This window comes from Pristis pectinata, chromosome 32, assembly GCF_009764475.1.
Source record: "Pristis pectinata isolate sPriPec2 chromosome 32, sPriPec2.1.pri, whole genome shotgun sequence".
Lineage (NCBI taxonomy): Eukaryota > Metazoa > Chordata > Chondrichthyes > Rhinopristiformes > Pristidae > Pristis > Pristis pectinata.
In genome coordinates this window covers 10,973,829-10,994,067 of record NC_067436.1, presented here as the reverse complement: position 1 = coordinate 10,994,067, position 20,239 = coordinate 10,973,829, and the positions used below count along the sequence as shown (strand labels likewise).

The following is a 20,239-nucleotide window of genomic DNA, read 5'->3' as shown; positions in this document are numbered from 1 at the left end:
CCCCCAGAACACCATGCAAAGATGTATTTCACTGTGTGTTTTGATGTACATGTGACTAATAAAGATATCTGATCCTGCTCCTATTTCCTTATGCTAATATCTTTTATTGGTGGTGATTGAGGGATAAATATTGCCCAGGGCACCAGGAGCACTTTGTTGCCCTTCTTTACAATACTGCCCTTGCATATTTTACATCCACTGGACAAGGTGCATAGAGCCTCACCCAGAAGGCAATGAAGTGGTCACTTGGTGTCATGTTATAGCTCTACAAGACGTTGGTGAAACCACACGGAGAATTGTATACACTTCTGGTCACCCAGCTATAGGAAGGATGTCATTAAGCTGGAAAAGGTGCAGAAAAGATTCACTTGGATGTTACCAGGACTGGAGGACTTGTGTTATAAGGAGAGACTGGATAGGCTGGGACTTTTTATCCTGGTCTAGGAGGTGAAGGGTAACCTTATAGAGGTTTATAAAAGCATAAAGGGCATAGATAAGATGAATGGTCACAGTTTTTTTTCACAGAGTAGGGGAGTCTAAAACTAGAGGGTGTAGGTTTAAGGTGAGAGGGCAAAGATTTAAAAGAGACTTGAGGGGCAAGATTTTCACACTGAGGGTGGTGGGTATATGGAACAAGCTGCCAGAGGAAGTGGTAGAGGTGGGTACAATTATAACATTTAAAAAACAGCTAGACCAGTACAAGGATAGGAAGGGTTTAGAGATATATGGGCCATTTGGTTTGTCCCCTTTGACTCTCACCAACTTTTACCGATGCACCATAGAAAGCATCCTATCAGGATGTATCACGGCTTGGTATGGCAACTGCTCTGCCCAAGACCGCAAGAAGCTGCAAAGAGTTGTGGACAAAGGGCAGCGCGTTACGGACACCAGTCTCCCCTCCCTTCTTTACCTCTCGTTGTCTTGGTGTAGCAGCCAGCATAATCAAAGACCCCACCCACCTGGGACATTCTCTCTTCTCTCCTCTTCCATTGGGTAGAAGATACAGGAGCCTGAGGGCACGTACCACCAGACTTAAGGACAGCTTCTACCCCACAGTGATAAGACTAGTGAACAGTTCCCTTATACAATGAGATGGACTATGGCCTATGACCTCATGACCTCACAATCTACCTTGTTGTGACCTTGCGCCTTATCGCACTGCACTTTCTCTGTAGCTGTGACACTTCACTCTGTACTTTATTGTTTTTTTTACCTGTACTACATCAATGCACTGTGTACTAACTTGATGTAAGTGCACTATGTAATGAATTGACCTGTAAGATCAGTCTGTAAGACAAGGTTTTCACCGTACCTCGATACAAGTGACAATAATAAACCAATACCAATACCAAATGAGAAATGGGACTAGTAGACGATTTGGTCAACAACTTTAGTAGACAACTTGGTCGGCATGGACAAGTTGGGACAGAGGGGCTGTTTCCATGCTGTATAATTCTAAGACTAAGTTGAAGAGTGAACCTAGATTGCTGTGCTCATTTCTCTGAAGAACTTTACCAGTCAGGGGCCCTTCCAACTTGAAGGCAAGTGTGTTACCCGCTGATCTCCAACCAACGCAACAATGTTTCTGCAGTCTGAATACATGGGATAGAAAGGAAAGGAAACAGGGCAATGGGAAGAGGGTGGGGGAGTGGGTCCGGCTAGATCGTGCTTGTTTAGTGCTGACATGGACTCGATGGGCTGAATGGCCTTTTTCTTTGTTGTGACCTAACTGTGATTTTTTGAAAAAAAAGAGGGGTGTTTTTTGACTGTCTCTTTAAGAAAAATGTATTACTTGGAAATAAGAGCAAAATTATGAATAAAGTACTTGCATGTTTTTTGTTCCAAGGCATTCTGATTTACCATCAAGGTCAGTGCCTGAGAATTATGTTTCTTAATTCTGTTATTGATTAATTTAACATGCATCCTGTAAGACAGCCTGTTAATTGGCAGCTGTTTTATGTAGAAATATTGAACGCTCAGGTTAAGGTGTGATTCTGTTTTTAGCTGGATGGTGTTGCCCTATATTAATTCAACTCAAATAAAACTGGGTTGATATAATGTATTTAAAGCTGGTTTAGAGAATTAACTCTGAAAATGCCAGAGGGCGGTATCAGGTCATGTGACTTAAATTCAGGATGTGAAGACATCCTGACTATCAAAATGGTATTTACTTCTGGGAAAAAATAAAGTAGCTGACAGCAGAGACTAGTATACTAGTACAGATTAAACTGAGTTCAACTGAACACACAGTCTCGGCAATATGCATCCTGTATAACAATAGTGCAGTAATGATATGCTTCTCCTTAAATCCATGTTACAGTACTAGGAAAAGTATTTATAACCTTTAAATGTATTTTACAGCAAACTATTTGGGCCTTGGTTTGACTTGCAGGCTTTGTGTCGAAGTGAATTCTTGGTTTATGTAGGTCCTTTTTTTACTGCTCTATCTTCCTGCTGCAGCGAGGTTGCAGTTTGCAAACAGGTGATATCTTCTGTCTCTCTCGTAGTTTACTCTCATAGGTTTTAACCTCCTGGGCTGTGTGTCTATCTGCCAGATTTCTCACTAGACCTTTATTCAATATTTATAAAGGACCTGATCATTTTGAGAACCAAGATAGAGAACTATCGTTTAGGTGCAGTGCGCTAATTAATATTGGTATTAGTTTATTATTGTCACTTGTACTGAGGTACAGTGAAAAACTTGTCTTGCATACCAATCGTACAGGTCAACTCATTACACAGTGTAGTTACATTGTGTTAGTACAGAGTGCTTTGAGGTAGTACAGGTAAAAACAATGCCAGTACAGAGTAAAATGTCACAACTACAGAGGAAGTGCAGTGCAGGTAAACAATAAGGTGAAAGGTCACAACAAGGTAGATCGTGAGGTCAGAGTCCATCTCATTGTATAAGGGAACCGTTCAATAGTCTTATCAATATTTTCTGGACTTGCACATCTGTACTCAGCACAGAACACAAAAGTGGCAGCACATCTGCACTAAATGCAACAGTATTTCCATAATGTACTGAGCTGAGCATTGTCAGATGCACTTTATACCCAACCCCTTCTTTTCATACCAGCTGTAGTTATTGTTTCTAATATGGCCCCATTTATTTCAAAATGGTCACTGAATTTCATTAAAAGGATGAGTGGAGATGTGGGAAGTTTTAAATATATTCATCTTTCAGTTTTTAATTTATTTTTAAAGTTATCTATCTTTTTAAATGTCTCAGATCACCTGTGATATTTAGAGACAGTGGAAAAGTCCTTGGATGGAATGGGCCCTTTGAAAGTCATCAGGGCAGTCCAAGTGTAGGATTACGATCTTTTGCCTGTGGTCTATTTAACTGACCTCACCTCCCCACCCCACCACGGACTGAGTGCCCCAGTGCAGGGATTCCACAAGAAGTGGATGCCAAGAGCAGGCTGGGTCAAGCATGAATTGGCCTAACTCCTCAAAACAAACAACAATCTGTCTCTTCAGCCATACTGGGCATACAAAGAGCTAGCTGTGCCTTCCACTCCATGGACGTGGGTCCGATTCTGACCTGCGGTGCTGTGCGTATCTGTATGGAGTTTTCATGTTTTTCCCGTGACCATATATGTTTCCCCCAGGTGAAACAGTTTCCTCCTACATCACAAAGACTTGCTGGTCAGTGAACTGACTACTGTAACTTACTCCTATGTTTAGACTATGCACTTTTTGTTTCGTGGACTTTGCAAATTTGTCTTTCGTCTTCATGGCCATGTGGAGAAGTTGTGACTTCTTGCAAATGGCAGCGTGTGCAGGAGTGAAATGTCAATGACATAGAACAGTACAGCACAGAACAGGCCCTTCGGCCCACAATTTTGTGCTGACATAGCTATTCCCTCCTACCTACAGAATGCCCATGTCCCTCCATTTTCCTCTCATTCATGTGCCCATCCAAGCCCCTCTTAATAGCCCCCAATGAATTTGCCTCCACCGCCCTATCAGGCAACACATTCCAGGCATCCACCACTCCCTGAGTGAGAAACGTACCCCTCACGTCTGTGCCGACCCTGCCCCCTCTCACCTTACATGCATGCCCTCTGGTGTTGGATCTGAAGGGATGAAGAGAAGGCCGGACCTCTGGGAGAGAGGTTGTGCAGTCCCACTCTTCCTCTGTTGAAAAAAGGCCATCTGTAACTGTTCACTATGTGGTCCACCAGTTGGATTCTATGTCCAAAATCAGACTGTGGCTTGACATTAATATTCCAGCTGTGACCACTGCTCTGCTGATGTTCTGATGTGGTTGATGGCACTCCAGTGCACCCAGGGAATGCCCAAGCCAGGAGATGCATCATTTGGGTCATGAATCAGGAATATGTTTGGGTTTGTCCCTATTGTTCCATTCCATTGTCACCATCCTTCTGAAGCTTCTTGGATGTTCCCAGATTGGAGATGATGGCAAGTAGGCAGTGAGGTACGTTGCTGAGGTCTCACTTTGATTCTTGTTGCTATATATCAATTCCATAAGACCAGAAGATATAGGAGGAGAATTAGACCATTTGGCCCATCGAGTCTGTTCTGCCATTCAATCATGGCTCTTTTTTCAACCCCATTCTTCTGCCTTCTCCCCATACCAATCAAGAACCTATTAATCTCTGCCTTAAATGCACCAAATGAGGCAGAGATTGATAGATTCTTGATTGGAAAAGGGGTTAAGGGTTACAGGGAGAAGACGGGAGAATGGGGTTACAAAATATTCCCTTGTAGTTTAGATGTTTGGTGGTGACATGTGCTTGCCAGAAAGCAGAAGCGGGAAGTTGGTGTCTGTTGTAGCATGTCATTTGTGAGAAACATTGAGTTATTGAATTGTGTCTCCAGCAGTTGTACTTCAGGGTGGGAGTAATACCCTGCAAAAGTTATAACCTCAGCCAACAATGACAATTTGCCCTGCAATGTTAATGGAAATTTACCTGCAAACCCATGGTGCTGACTTACAATATGGGTCTCCATGGAACATAGTTTTAAATATGGAACATACTTGCTTCTCTGTATCTATGTGTGTTGTGATCCTATTAATTAGCAGAGTTTTGTGCTGTGACTGCTTCTTTAACAAAGCAACAACGACGCAGATAGTTTCATAGACATTCAGCTTGCAGTGAAGTTAGAAACTGAACATTTAAATAGATAATGCCTTATTTATTCACTTTGCTTATTTATTCATCTTTCAGGATGTAGGTGTCACTGGCAAGGCCAGCATTTATTGCTCATCCATAAATAACCTTTCACTCCTGCACACATTGCCATTTGAAAGAAGTTACTTCTCCATATGGTCGTGAAGACGAAAGACAAATTTCAAAGACAAGCCCATGAAAGTTTGAAGCCTTTACATAGGGGCAATTTACAGTAGTCAGTTAACTGACCAGCAAGTCTTTGTGATGTGGGAGAAAACCAGTTCACCTTGGGGAAGCACACGCAAGAAAAATGTGCAAACTCCTCACAGACACACACAGCACCAGAGGTCAGAATCTTGAGGAAGTGGTAGTGAGCCGTTGCTTTGAACAACCTTATAATGCAATCAGGTAGCGAGTTCCAGGATTCAGACTATGGTGAAGGAACAGCCGTATATTTCAAGTCAGGATGATGTGTGACTTGAAGAGGTGGTGTTCCAATGCACCTGCTGCCTGTGTCCTTCCTGGTGGTACAGATCACAGGTTTGGGAGGTGCTGTTAGAGTAGCCTGGGCAAGTAACTGCAGTACATGATGTAGATGCTACACATTGCTGCCATGGTGCTAGTCAGCGCTTGGGTGGTGGATGAGGTACCAATCAAGCAGGCTGCTTTGTCCTGGATGGTGTTGAAATCCTTAAATAGTATTGGAGCTACACTCATCCTGACTTGTGTCTCATTAATGATGGAAAGGCTTTGTGATGTCAAGCGGAGAGTCACTTACTGTAGCATTTATGTGGCTGGTCCAGTTGAGTTTCTGGTAGTGCCCCTCTCAGGTGTTAATGGTGGGGGTCTTGGGGGTAGTAATGCCATTGAATACCAAGGCTAGAGGGTTAGACTCTCTCTTGTTTGAGATGGTCATTGCCTGGCACTTTAGCATCACAGATATTGCTTGCCATATTTCAGTCCATACCTGAATGTTGTCCAGGTCTTGTTGCATGCTGACATGGACCACTTCACTTCTTGAATGTCATGAATGGCATTGAACATTGTATAATAATCAGTGAATATCCCCACTGCTGATGATACACTGGAAAGAAAGCCATTGGTGAAGTAGCTGTAGATGGCCAAGGCTAAGACGCTGCCCTGAAATAAAAAGAGTCTTCTAAATAAACCTCCTCATTAGATATACATTTGCTGTGCCTTAATGTGTTTATGATGGTATTACACTCCACATTATACGGACATTCAGAATCGGAGGATTCCATTGGCAGGAGAGTTGTTTTGCCAGAAGACACACATTTAAGATAATTGGGGGGAGCTGAGAATTTTTATAATGCATTCGGAACAGGATTACACTGCCTAAATGGATAGTGGAAGCATTTCAGTGGTAATTTTCAAAATGGAATTGAATATATAATTGAAAAAATGTGAATTGCAGAGCTGTGGGGAAAGAGCAAGAGGCTAGTGTAATTGAATGCTCTTGCAAAGATGGGATATGATTCCGTTCCATGCATATTTTGATGTTATAACAACTACTTTGGGAAAAATATGATCCAGATTTAGCAGGTACTGATGGTTAAACTACCGTGTTTGCCCAAAACTTGTTGGTCTTCCAGCACAGTGAGACGTCTGTAAGGGAATGCTTCCCACTGACACAGTCCAGGCTACAGGACCATTGCCACTCACGTGGCTCCCTGAGGTGATTGCTCGAGGGGCTTCCCACCCAACTCTGCCCCTCCATGTGTGGTAACAAGAGCCTGTCCTGTGGTCCTTCCCCACGGAGCCTTAGCATTGGCTGCACCGAGCTTCAGTGCATCCTTCTATATTTGTTTGTGTTTTTCTTTAAAGTTTATGCTACCGAATGTAACGATCATGTGTTTCTTCCTTTGTATATATTGTTCATCATGAATAAAGTCTATCTTTGAGGTAATAAAAAAGCACTAACATTAAGGATCCTGACACTTTAGCCCCAGATGTTGGCAAGTGATGTTCTCTCCACTGGGACCACCCAGTCTTTGTTGGAACTTTATTCGATGCCAGATGCTCATTTTATTGTCTCCATTGACTGTAGGCTGTTAGACGTTGTTGCAGAATGCTAATTAACTACATAGTCACCTTCTTTGCCCTTTCAGGGACTGAGTCCAGGCTGCTATGACACCTACAATGCAGATATTGACTGTCAGTGGATTGACATCACAGATGTCCAACCTGGGAAATATATTCTAAAGGTACAGACCTATCAGATTGTTGCTTTGCTCGATATTGACTTGTGAAAGTGTATACTCTTATACCTGTCTTTTTATGTTACAGCTTCAAGTAAATCCCAACTATCTTATACAAGAATCAGATTTCACTAACAATGTTATCAGATGCAACATTCACTACACAGGACAATATGTTGCCACTACAAATTGTAAAATAACACAGTAAGTATTTAAAATCCTTTGCTCTAACTTACAGTTACCTTGCATTGGTCCCAAAGTTGTGACAAGTTTTTCCTCTCCCATCTTCAGCCTTGATCACTCAATACCTACATATTCATCAACACAGAAGATTCACGTCCAGGTTTCAATGCATGTCCTCACTGTCCTGGTTACCTTTTGCAAAGCCCTCTATCTCTTACTTCCTGTCAATACTTTGCCCCTCTCTATTGCACAAATGATAGCGAAACCTTTGGGTGTTTTATTGTTGTGTTCTTGTCTTCCACTTTATCATAGAGTCATACAGCATTGAAAGAGGCCCTTCGGCCCACCATGTCCATGCCGGCCATTGTACTTATCTATACTAGTCCCATTTATCTGCATTAAATCTGTAGCCTTCTGTGCCTTTGCTACTTCATTTTTATAGGTCTTTCCACATCTGATTTTCCTACCATACCTTGAGTCACCTGCCTCAACTCTTGTATTCCAGCATAACATCCATACTTCTCTGCAAAGAGCCTCGAGATCTGTCACTGCATATGGTGACCATGGACTCCTTGGTGTTCCTGTTCACTAAGTCAAGTTATGACGATAGAACTACCAACAAAGTGCCCTTTATTGAAGGTAGTCAATACCCAATTAACAGCAGTGGTTGGTACAACAATGTATCAAAAGTCATACAGCATCATTTACGCTCATACTCGTCTGTACAACACTGACTATAGGTTCACTGCACGCCATTCATTGCTGTACTAGCATTGTGTATGCACAAAGCCACTTCATTATAGCAACCTAAGTAGCATGAGGTAAAAATGGTACACTTTACACAAGCTGTCTTGGAGTCAGATTGGTTCAAGGACAGCTTCTATCCCACTGTTATAAAACTATTGAACGTTTCCTTAGTATGATAAGATGGAATCTTGACCTCACAATCTCCTTTGTTACGACCTTGCACCTTATTGTCTACCTGCATTACACTTTCTCTGTAGCTGTGACACTTTACTCTGCATTCTGTATTGTTTTACCTTGTACTACCTCAATGCACTATGTAATGAATTGATTTGTATGAACGGTATGCAAGACAACTTTTTCACTGTACCTCAGTACAAGTGACAATAATAGACCAATTCCAATTATGTGTTGTTGTGTGAGGATTCTGACTTGGCAACAATGAAGGAATGGCCATGTGTTTCCCACTCAGGATGCTGTGCATTTTGGAAGGATAGTGGGAGATGTTCTTGTGTGCCTGTTGATTTTGTCCTTCAGAGGTCCTGGGTCAAAAATCAAAGAGCTAAGGCTCAGGAATGGTAATCTCAGATGATTTTTCCAATCCTTTCATGCACCACAGCTCTCACTCAGACAGGTTAGTTAAGCATCAATTGTGCTCAGACCTCAGGCTTTCAAGCTCAAGTCTTCACTCTTCACGGACTACCTTTATCAACCTACCATGAAGTCTCAATGCCACCCTGGGCAATCATTTTTCCTCTGATGTTGGAGGCCATTCAGCCCATTGAGTCTGTGTCAGCTGTCAAAGAGCATTTTCATTGGTTCCTTTCCCCCACTTATTTTGATGTTGTCTACTCTGTCTCACATGTCAATAATCTCTTCCTGCCACTCACCTACACTAGGAGTTATTGACAGTAGGCAATTACCTTACCAGCGCGTCTTTGGGATCTGGGAGGAAAGCGGAGCACCTGGGGCAACCCACACAGTTGCTGGGAGGATGTGCAGATTCCACACAGAGAGCACTGGGGGTCAGGATTGAACCCAGGTTGCTGGAGGCAGCCCTATCCACCATGTGGCCTTGCAATCTACATTGTGACATATCTGAAATTCAGTCGGCTAAGAATCGTATTGGATTTACTGAGCACAGGTAGTTGTGCTATAACGCAGAATTAGGCTAGGTGTCATAGCTTAATTAGTTCGGCTCAACATCGAGGATGAATTAGGGAACACTATTTGTACCATGCAGGCTGAATTGGTTATAAAGTGATTTCGATCAGGAACTAGCCCTGCAGTAATCAGACACACGCTGCCAACTTCACCATGGAAGGCCATTGAAGAGAGTTACTTTGGAGATTGACAAGCAATCACTTCTATTGATACTTGTGCAATGATACTCTATTAAAATCAGTAATTGGTTTATTATTGTCACATGTACCGAGAAACAATGAAAAGTTTTGTTTGCATGCCATCCACGTAGATCATTCCATACATAAGTACAGTGAGGTACTACAAAAGGAAAATCAATAACAGAATGCAGAATATAGTGTTACTGGTATTGGTATTGGTTTATTATTGTCACTTGTACCGAGGTACAGTGAAAAGCTTGTCTTACAAACTGACCGTACAGGTCAATTCATTACACAGTGCAGATACATTGAGTTAGTACAGAGTGCATTGATGTAGTACAGGTAAAAACAATACAGTTACACAGAAAGTGCAGTGCTGTCAGACAATAAGGTGCAAGGGCTATGACAAGGTAGGTTGAGAGACCAAGAGGTCATCGTTATCAGACAATAGGTCCATTTAAGAGTCTTATAACAGTGGGGTAGAAGCTGTTCTTGAGCCTGGCGGTACTTGTTCCCAAGCTCTTGTATCTTCTACCCGATTAAAGGGGGGAGAACAGAGAATGACTGGGGTGGGAGGGGTCCTTGATTATGCTGGCTGCTTTCCCTAGGCAACGGGAAGTGTCGACGGAGTCAATGGGGTGGAGGCTGGTTTTCATGATGGACTGGGCTGTGTTCACAACTCTGCAATTTCTTGTCTTGGGTAGAGCAGTTGCCATATCAAGCTGTGGTGCATCCACATACAACTTTTAGTATTTTTAGCTTGCTGTAACAAAATAAACTTATAAAAACATATTTATTTTTGAAAATCCTGCAGGAGAAAATAACATTTATTGCAAGTCTGAGACTCTCTAGCCCCTAACCCCTTCTCCAAAGTCAAAGTCAAGTTTATTATCATATGCACAAGTGCATGTGTATTTGCATATGTATTTGCACAGTGCAATGAATTGATCTGTACTAATGGTATGCAAGACAAGTTTTTCACTGTACCTCGGTACAAGTGACAATAATAAACCAATACCAATATCAATGTGTACACAGGTGCAATGAAAAACTTACTTGCAGCAGCATCATGGGCACATAGCATCAGATAAAGAACATTCACAAGAAAAGCATAAATTAACAACATAAATTATACAAAATTAAACAAGAAAGAACACAACTAGAATAAAAAAAAATATCCATTGTAGTGCAAAGTGGTCATAGTGTTGCTATACTGAGATAGTGATTACGGTTGTGCAGGTTGGTTCAAGAACTGAATGGTTATGAAGGGAAGAAGCTGTACTTGAACCTGGTGGTGTGGGACTTCACGCTTCTGTACCTCCGGCCTGATGGTAGTTCAAGAAGATGGCATGGCCCGGGTGGTGGGAATCTTTAATGATGGATGTTGCCTTCTTGAGGCAGCATCTCATGTCGATACTACGGGCAGTGGGGAGGGATGTGCCCGTGATGTATTGGGCTGAGTCCACTACTCTCTGCAGCTTCTTACGTTCCTGAGCATTCGAATTGCCGTACTAGACCATGATGTAACCAGTCAAATTATTTTCAATTACTCCATTGACACAATTATTTTTATAACATGATTTTCTATAATGCAAGGTTTCTTAGGAACACAACTATCACCTTAAAGAAGGGCTACCTTGTAATATATAGACCTTGCTTATTTATTTATAAGTTCTGTTCGTGCATGGTTATTCTTGAGACAATGGTCATTGAGGCTTCTTGTTGAGACTTTCCCTGCTGTTTTTTTATCCAGGTCTTGATCTGCGAGTTTTGAATTTCAAAACACGGCGTATACTGAGCAAACATCTGGTGCGGGCGGAACTTTATCGTACAGCAGCTGTGGTTTGGTAGTTGTCACTGGGAGCTCAGTCACAACCAAAGAATCTAGCAGCGACACAAAGAGAGCTGTGGACCTCGAGCCAACCCCACCAAGTACAAATCTCTGCATGGACTAGTCAGCAAGGGTGTGTGGGCATCTGGAAAAGGCGCTGTTAATTAGCATCTCTGTTGCAATCTAAGCGTGCCTATTAGAAAAATTATTCAACCTTGTTGCACTTTTAAATATATAAGAAACAGGTGCAAGCGTTTGCCATAAGTCCAACCGAGCCTTCTCCACCATTCAATGATCATGGCTGAAGTTCAACACTAGTACTTTCCTGCACAATCCCCCAGTAATCTCCATCTAAAAATCTTTCCATTTCGGTCTTGACTGTGCTGTAGAGGCCCCTTGGGTTGAGAACTTCAAACATTCATAACCCTACAAGTCTCGCTTAAGATTGTCCAGGTTTCCAGCATTTTACTCAGACAAGCCTTTTTAGAATATCATACCTGTATCCAGAGAATATTGGCCAATCCAACTCAAAATGGGTCTACAGAATAACTGGCATACCTCAGGGTCCAGTTCATCATGGGATCACTCATTTAGTCATGGGCCCTTTGGCCCACAGAATCTGTGCCAACTGTCAAGCACCCATTTACACTCATCCCATTTTATTCTCCCCACATTCTTATCAACACCCCCCAAATTCTGCCACTCACCCAGACACTAGGGACAATTTGCAATGGCCAATGAATCTAATAACCTGCAGGAGGAAACTGGAGCATCAGGAAGAGGGTCTCATGGTCACAGGGAGAACATGTAAACTCCACACATAACACCAGAGTTCAGTATTGAACCCAGGTCTCTGGTGCTGTGAGACAGCAATTCTACAGCTGCACTACCATGTCACCCTAATAATCCTTGATGCTTTGTTATGATTGAATAATTCAGTTAATTAATGCGATTTGTTTCTCACTCCTCACCATCTTGTCAATGCTAGAACAGGTTCAAGGGGCTGAATGGCCTGTTTCTATGCCAAATGTTTTTCTGCCCAGATGGGATTTCACACTCAGAGAACATTAACCTGCCTTTTTTCTTCACTGATGATTACTGATCCCTTCTCTATTTGCCCCACATTCTGTTCAAATTTCAAACCTCATTCTTATTTTTTTGTCCCTTTTTTTGTAAAATAACATTGATGGAAAAAAATCCCTGCTGACAATCCAACATTAAGGTGCCCAAATTTGCTGGTAAAATGCAGGAAAGTCAGTGAGCACCGGCAGAGATAGAATAAGTGTGGTTTCTTTACCGAAACCAACGTTCTACAAGATTGGATAAAACTCAAAAGAAATGGTGTGTGGGAGAGCAGAGTGGGAGACATTTAAGTGATGTACCAATACAATTCTTTCCGTTGATGCTTAACGTGTTACTGTCTTCCAAACCTCCTTTGAAATTGTTTGTGCGCTGTTTTATATGTTCTGTCTCCTCCCGCCCCCTGGCTGCTGGTGAACTTAAGGGTCTTCTCATTATTCCCCTACCACAACTCATTTGTGCAATGATCCTGAAATTCAGGAACTCATCTTTACTGGTTCTTGAGTGTCCTTCTTAAGCATAAGCATTTGCCGTGACCTTAACTTTCCTTCCTGTACGACTTCACCCCACACTCATATCACACTGTGGAAATGAGAAGTTCCAAGCTGCTTCCCTGGATATTATCGGACAGAATTACACCCTGAGACATCTAAAAGGGATGTTAGGAAAGATGGCTGAAAGTTTGGTCAAAGATGTGGTTTCTAAGGGACCCTAAAAATTCTTTGCAGGGGTATAGGAAGGAACTCCAGAGCTCAGAGTGGTTCATAGAATGTCCCATGTGGGGGTTGAATACAAGACTAAATTGAAATTCAGCAAACAATCTGTTGGAGGAACTCAGCGGGTTGAGAAGTGTCTTAGAGGGGGAAATGAATCATCGATGTTTAGGAATGAAACCCTGCATCCGAAACACTGACAATTCCTTTCCCCCACGGACGCTGCTCGACCCACTGAGTTCCTCAACAGATTGTTTGTTACTCCGCATTCCAGCATCTGCTGTCTCTTGTGTCCCCAAAATGAAACTGGCAAGAACAGTCCCGAACAGCGCTATTTTGTTATGTTTGATAAACTCCATAACAGGTGCACCACATGCAACAAATTTATACTCACAATCGATCAGATCATCTGCATTCCCTTACAAAAGCTCAAAGTCGGCTGATTCTAATTTCTCAAGGCTCATAGACCCTATTTGGCTGCACAAAGTGTCTCAGGTATGGTTTTCAATCCATTTGATGATTGTTAATCTGATCATCTCAGCCTGGCAGCTGTGGTTTACTAGTGTCTGGTCTTGTCTCTTGTGGTTTCGTGCTGCCTTCTATCCCAATTTGATCTTGTCTCTTATAGCCATGTTTATGAAATACCAAAAATCACCACAGTCATGCCATGTCATAGAACCATAGAAAATCGATAACACTGAGGAGGACATTAAACCCATCTCATCCGTGCCAGTAAAAGACTCACCCAACTTAATCTCATGTCCATTACTGAGCCCTTAACACTGCAGCTCACAGCTCTTCATGTAGACGTCCAAACATCTACATGAAGAGCTGTGAACAGCAGTGTTAAGTGCTCAGTAATGTGATGAGGGTTTCAGCCTTCACCACATTTTTGGGCAGTTAGTTCCACATCCCACCAGCCGTGGGTGAAAAACCATTTCTTCACCTCCCTCTAATCCTTTCCCTCTATGGCCGCTGGTTTTTGATTCCTATGCGAAGGGAAATAATGCCAATGTCAGTGGCTCCTGAGTCACCATTATGGGTGAAGCTCTCCTTCATCTCGCAGGGAAATTTAGCATAAAGTGATCTTCGCAGATCTTGCGAGTAGGAATTGATGTTTGCTCAGTATTGCAGTGCTTATGAGCTGTGTTGGGTTGCATTGAAGTCAACCAAACCACATTTTGGAAGCGGAGTTCGAAGCCCAACCACACATACGTCATGTTTAATGCTTGTGAGAAAGGATGTATTTCTTCTCCTGGTTGCTAGCTATTTTAATTCCCTTCATATTGCCACACTGACCTGTCTGTCCTCGGCCTCCTCCGCTGCCAGGGTGAGGCTAAACGCAAACTACAAGAACAGCATCTCATATTCCGCCTGGGTGGTCTACAACCTAATGGCGTGAACATTGAATTCTCCAAATTCAGGTAACTTGCTCCCCCGTTGTCCCTTCCTCTCCTCCGCTGACCTACCCGGGTCTTCTCCATGCCCCCTTCTTTCCAACCCCCTCTCCCAGCTCCCTGTCGCCCTGTTTCTTTCCCCTACACCACCTATTCAATATTCCCAACACCCACACGCTCCTCCCATTGGGTCCCCATCCTCTCCTCCCACCATCCCTCTCTTGTTTAATTCTGCTCTTCGTCTTCCTTTCTTCTCAGATTCCATAATCTGCAGCCCTTTGTTGTCTCATCACCTCTCAGCCTCCTGTCACCATCTCCACCCCTCCCTCCCCCGCCTGATTCCATCTGCCAATCAAACCCTCCTCACCTGGATCCACCAATCGCTTCCCAGATCTTGCCCAACTCTTCCCCCTCACCTCTTGTGATTGGCTATCACCCCTCTTTCAGTCCAGATGAAATGTCGACTGTCCATTTCCCTCCACAGAAGCTGCCCGACCCACTGAGCTCCTCCAGCAGCTCATTCTTTGCGCCGGATTCCAGCATCTGCAGTCTCTTGTGTCTCAGTCTCACATTTCTTCTCTGTTTTAAAGACTAATTGTATTCCTGATGACATATGTCTGTTTAACTCAAATTACTCATTATGTGGAAATGCTTAGAAATACAAGTCCATGAACAGTTTGGATGTTGTGAGCAGGAGAATGGGATCGGTGGGACGGCTCTAGTAGGGGCTAGCATAGACTCAATGAACCAAATAGCCTCCTTCTGAGCCATAACAATTCTATAATTTGAAAAAATGTTATGCATCAATGGAACTGTATTCTCTAATATTTCAACAATGTTGGATTACCTTTCAATTCATTAGAATTATGGATCTTTGCTTTGGTAGGGGTACGTAAAACTAGGGGGCATAGGATTAAGGTGAGAGGAAGGAGGCTTGTGGGAGGTATGGGGGGTAAATTCTTCACACACAAGAGTGGTTGGCATTTGGAGTGAGCTGCTAGGGGAGGTGGTGGAGGCAGGAACAGTAGCAATATTTAAGAGGCAAGACAGGAGACTGCAGATGTCGGAATCTGGAGCAAAAAACAAGAGGAACTAAGCAGGTGGAGTAGCAGCTGTGAAGGCAAAGGGATAGTCAACATTTCGGATTGAGACCCTGCATCAGGACCTCAACAGATACCGCTCAACATTTAAGAGGCACCTGGACAGGTACTTGAATGAGCAGGGCATAGAGGGATATGGAATTAATGCAGGCTGGTGGGATTAGTATAGACAAGCATAATGGTCGGCATAGACACGGTGGGCTGAAGGGCCTGTTTCTATGCTGTATAACTCTATCACTCGAAATCATGAAGTTAACAATAAGCTTACTCATTCTAAGAGCATAAAAATGAAACACTTACCAAATGAATTTGTTCAGGTTCACCAGTGACCCAACAAGTTATCAGGGCTGTTTCCCATTGTTGTCTTGTGCAGTTGAATTAATAATGAAACATATTTTGTGCAGGTCACCATAGAGAGCATTCTCAATATCTCCACGGTGTCCAATCCTGCAAGACAGTTGACCTGATCTTTTTAAAGTTAAGCTGATTTTATAGTGACCTGCTCAGTCACGTGTTGCAAGGTCACAGAGGTAAATGAAGTTGACCTGGAACTGACTGGCCATTATGGGAAAGTTAATGACTTTATATTTGCCCAGTGACAAATCCAACCTTTAGATTAAAATCTGCATTACCTGTCAAGGACAATTATGTTTTCTACTAATTTTATATGAAGAAAATGTTGTTCTAACTGGGACCATTTCAAAACTTTGAGTATGTTCTGTTGACTTTAGATATCTTTCTAGCTTGTTCTTGAAGACTGACTTCCAAGGATTTAAAGATGCTTTTGCGACCAAGTAAATTAAATCCTCTAATATATTAAGCACCTTTGAATTAAGAATATAAAGGACACCTCGCTAAACATTCACTCTCTCCATCGACAAGGCACAGTAGCCGCAGTGTGTATTATATGCAGAATGCACTGCAGTTACTTGCTCAGACTAGTCCGACAGCAACCCCCAAACCCGGGACCTCCACCAGTAAGAGGGATGGGGGCCATACCACCACCTTGCAGGTTCCCCTCCAAGTCACACACATGGAAGTATATCACTGTTGCTTCATTGCTGCTGGGTCTCGTTCCTGAAACTCCTTGTAGGATCTTCATCAGAAGGACTGCAACACTTCAAGAAGATGGCTCACCACCACTTTCTCAAGGGCAATTTTGTGGCGGGCAATAAACTTAATTATCAATGAGCCCACACCTCAATAAATAAATAAGCAAGTTTGCATTTATTTGATGCATAGAAAGGAAAATTTACAATACCGAAAGAGGCCATTCAGCCCATTATGCTGTGTTATCTGAAAAGAGCTACCCATCCTAATCACACCCTCCATTAATGGGTCTGTAGCCCTACAGGCTACAACTCTTCAGGGACACATCTAAATCCTTTCTGAATGTGGTAAGTGTTTCCCCGCTAACCTTTCTAGACCCCCATAGCATGGGTGAAAAGAATTTCCCTCATCTCCCCTCTCATCTTTCTTGCATTTACGTTAAATCCTATGACCTCCTGCAACCTACAGACAATCAATTTTTGAAGGGTCGGCATTTAGAAAAAGTGGCAGTGAATTTGTGCATAGCAAGCTCCCACAGGGCAACCACCAGATGATTTGCTTTAAATACTGGCTGGGAAAAGCTAACTCTTTCTCCAGTGGTGCTGTGTGATCTTTACTGTCCAGTTGAGAGGACAGATATTTTAACCCCATCTCCAAGAGATGATAAAGGTCTGAGAACGAGTTTCTTCATGATGCATTTAGCAGAAGGGAAGAAGCAGTTGCCTGTTGTTCCCAAGTCTTGTAATAATGCGGGGTCTCGACCTGAAACGTCGATAATTCCTTTCCTCCCGCAGATGCTGCTCAACCTGCTGAGTTCCTCCAGAAGACTGTTTCTTCTGGACGGCACGGTAGTGTAGCGGTTAGTGTAACGCTTTACAGCGCCAGCGACCTGGGTTCAAATCCAGCCTCTGTCTGTAAGGAGTTTGTACGTTCTCCCCATGTCTGCGTGGGTTTCCTCCGGGTGCTCCGGTTTCCTCCCACATTCCAAAGATGTACAGGTTAGGAAGTTGTGGGCATGCTATGTTGGCGCCAGAAGTGTGGCGACACTTGCAGGCTGCCCCCAGAACACAATGCAAAGAGATGTATTTCACTGTGTGTTTCGATGTATATGTGACGAATAAAGATATCTTATTGCTATGGACTTATAAGCAATGGTATTGGTAGCATGATAAGCCTATTGCATGCATCAGATTAACTATGCAATGGAAAATATCAAATGAACATTTGAACAAATGAACGGAAATGTCAAACGAATATTATGTCAGTTCTAAGCCCCTCTATGAAAGCCCAAGGGTTTACAGCATTTTTCAAAGAGCTGAGGTGACAAGCAAATGGTGGGTTTAGGCTTTGAACAGCTGTGTTGTGACTGCATTTTAACCACACAGAGTGGGCAAAGGAGGAACCACTTTTGCAAAGTTCTCTGCCTGCTCTGATTGGTCTGCACAATGAATTCTTCGCCTTTCAACGTGTGTATCTCTGTAAATATCACATCTGTAGTAAACAAACTATCTTTACTACTGACAAAGGAAAATAATGATTCACTGTCTACCAAAGGTAGCTGAATGAAATAATGCTTGTGGGGAACAGTTGAAGAACTTTTATTCCCAGAATAATTGCATACAACAGTCAGCTGGACACATTGTGCACAGAACTGATTTGTGCTTTTATTCCAAGTACTCAGGACCCGTAAACTGGAAGACCTGATAACAAACTTAACCCTACTGTATCGTTTGTCTTTAACTCAACCCATGTGATCACATGAGATTATATAACTTTGCACTCAAAGATTCTGCCTTGGTAACCGTGTGTATGCATTACTTAAAATAGCAGAAATATTTCACAAGAAATTGTTAATTTTACTGAACTTTTGTAGGCTGGATGTATAATTGCAAATTAAAATAAAATAAAGAAAATTCAATGCAAGTTTCAATTTGAAACCAGTTGAAGTAGCTTCAGTATTTTTTTTGCCTTACATTATCTGACTCTCTCCGTGGTAGGAGAATGAGGGGAGACATAGAAGTGTTTAAAATTATGAGAGGCGTAGATAAGGTGGACGGTAACAGTCTTTTCCCCGGGGTAGGGGAGTCTAAAACTTAAGGGGCATAGATTTAGGGTGAGAGGGGAAAGATTTTAAAGGGACCTGAGGGGCAACTTTTTCACGTAGAGGGTGGTGACTATAGGGAAAGAGCTGCCAGAGGAAGTGGTTGAGGCAGGTACAACAGTATCATTTAATAAGTACTTGGATAGGTACATGGAGGGGTGGGGCTTAGAGGGATATGTGTCGAACACTGGAAATTGGGACTAGCTGGGTGGGCATCGTGGTCAGCATGGATTGGTTGGGCCAAAGGGCCTGTATCTGTGCTGTATTGCTCTATGACTCCACATATGTCATACAGCAGGCACAGTAGTGTAGCAGTTAGCGTAACGCTATTACAGCACCAGCGACTCGGGTTCAATTCCCTCCACCATCTGTAAGGAGTTTGTACGGTCTCCCCGTGTCTGCGTGGGTTTCCTCCGGGTGCTCCGGTTTCCTCCCACATTCCAAAAAGACGTACGGGCTAGGAAGTTGTGGGCGTGCTATGTTGGCACCGGAAGTGTGGCGACACTTGCGGGCTGCCCCCAGAACACTCTACGCAAAAGTTGCATTTCACTGTGTGTTTCGATGTACATGTGACTGATAAAGATATATCTTATGTGTGCTAACCAAAGTGACACAGGAAAATAGAACACTAAGCCCTGTAGGATAATATCAAATGGCACAGGATAACTTGGAATATTTTTCTAGCAACTAAGAATTTGCTATTATTGGAATCTGAACCTTGAGATGTTTCACAAGAGATTCTGCAGATGCTGGAATCTGGAGCAATACACACAAAATGCCGGAGGAACTCAGCAGGTCAGGCAGCATCCATGGAGGGAAATAAACAGTTGATGTTTCGGGTCGAGACCCTTCATCAGGACTGGAAAGGAAGAGGGCAGAAGCCAGAATAAGAAGGGTCTGGGGAGGGGGAGGAGCACAGGCTGGCAGGTGATAGGTGAGTCCAGGTGGGGGGGGGGGAGGGGGAAGGTGGGTGGGGGAGAAAGGGAGTGATGTAAGAAGCTGAAAGGTGACAGGTGGAAGAGGCTGAGGGCTGAAGAAGGAGGAATCCCATAGGAGACGGCAGTGGACCACGGAATAAAGGGAAGGAGGTGGGAGTGGACGGGCAGGTCATGAGGGTGGGGGAGGGGAAAGAGAAGGAGTGAGGGGGCCACAGGAATGATGGAAAACAAAGGGAAGGGGGAATAGACATTTGCTGCCACTATCTCACCCCATGCAATGAAAATAATGGGTGAACATTGGGTGTAAAACAGTAGCTTTGAAGTTCACTCACTGGATCAGTGGCCAAAGTACTGAACCATTTATCCAGAGGTACGAGCTCAAATCCCATCAAAGCAGAT

General features: G+C 43.1%; 1 protein-coding gene across 1 annotated transcript in view; it reads left to right on the top strand.

Annotated features, from left to right (window-relative positions):
- LOC127585279 (lysyl oxidase homolog 1-like) overlaps window positions 1-18,673 on the top strand; it is a 77,307-nt gene extending 58,634 nt beyond the window's left edge. The window contains exons 5-7 of the mRNA XM_052042616.1: window positions 7,271-7,366; window positions 7,449-7,564; window positions 11,384-18,673. Of these exons, the coding sequence (XP_051898576.1) occupies window positions 7,271-7,366; window positions 7,449-7,564; window positions 11,384-11,390 (219 nt within the window). The 3' untranslated portion in view covers window positions 11,391-18,673. The remainder of the gene's footprint in view (window positions 1-7,270; window positions 7,367-7,448; window positions 7,565-11,383) is intronic.
- The last annotated feature ends 1,566 nt before the right edge of the window (window positions 18,674-20,239 follow it).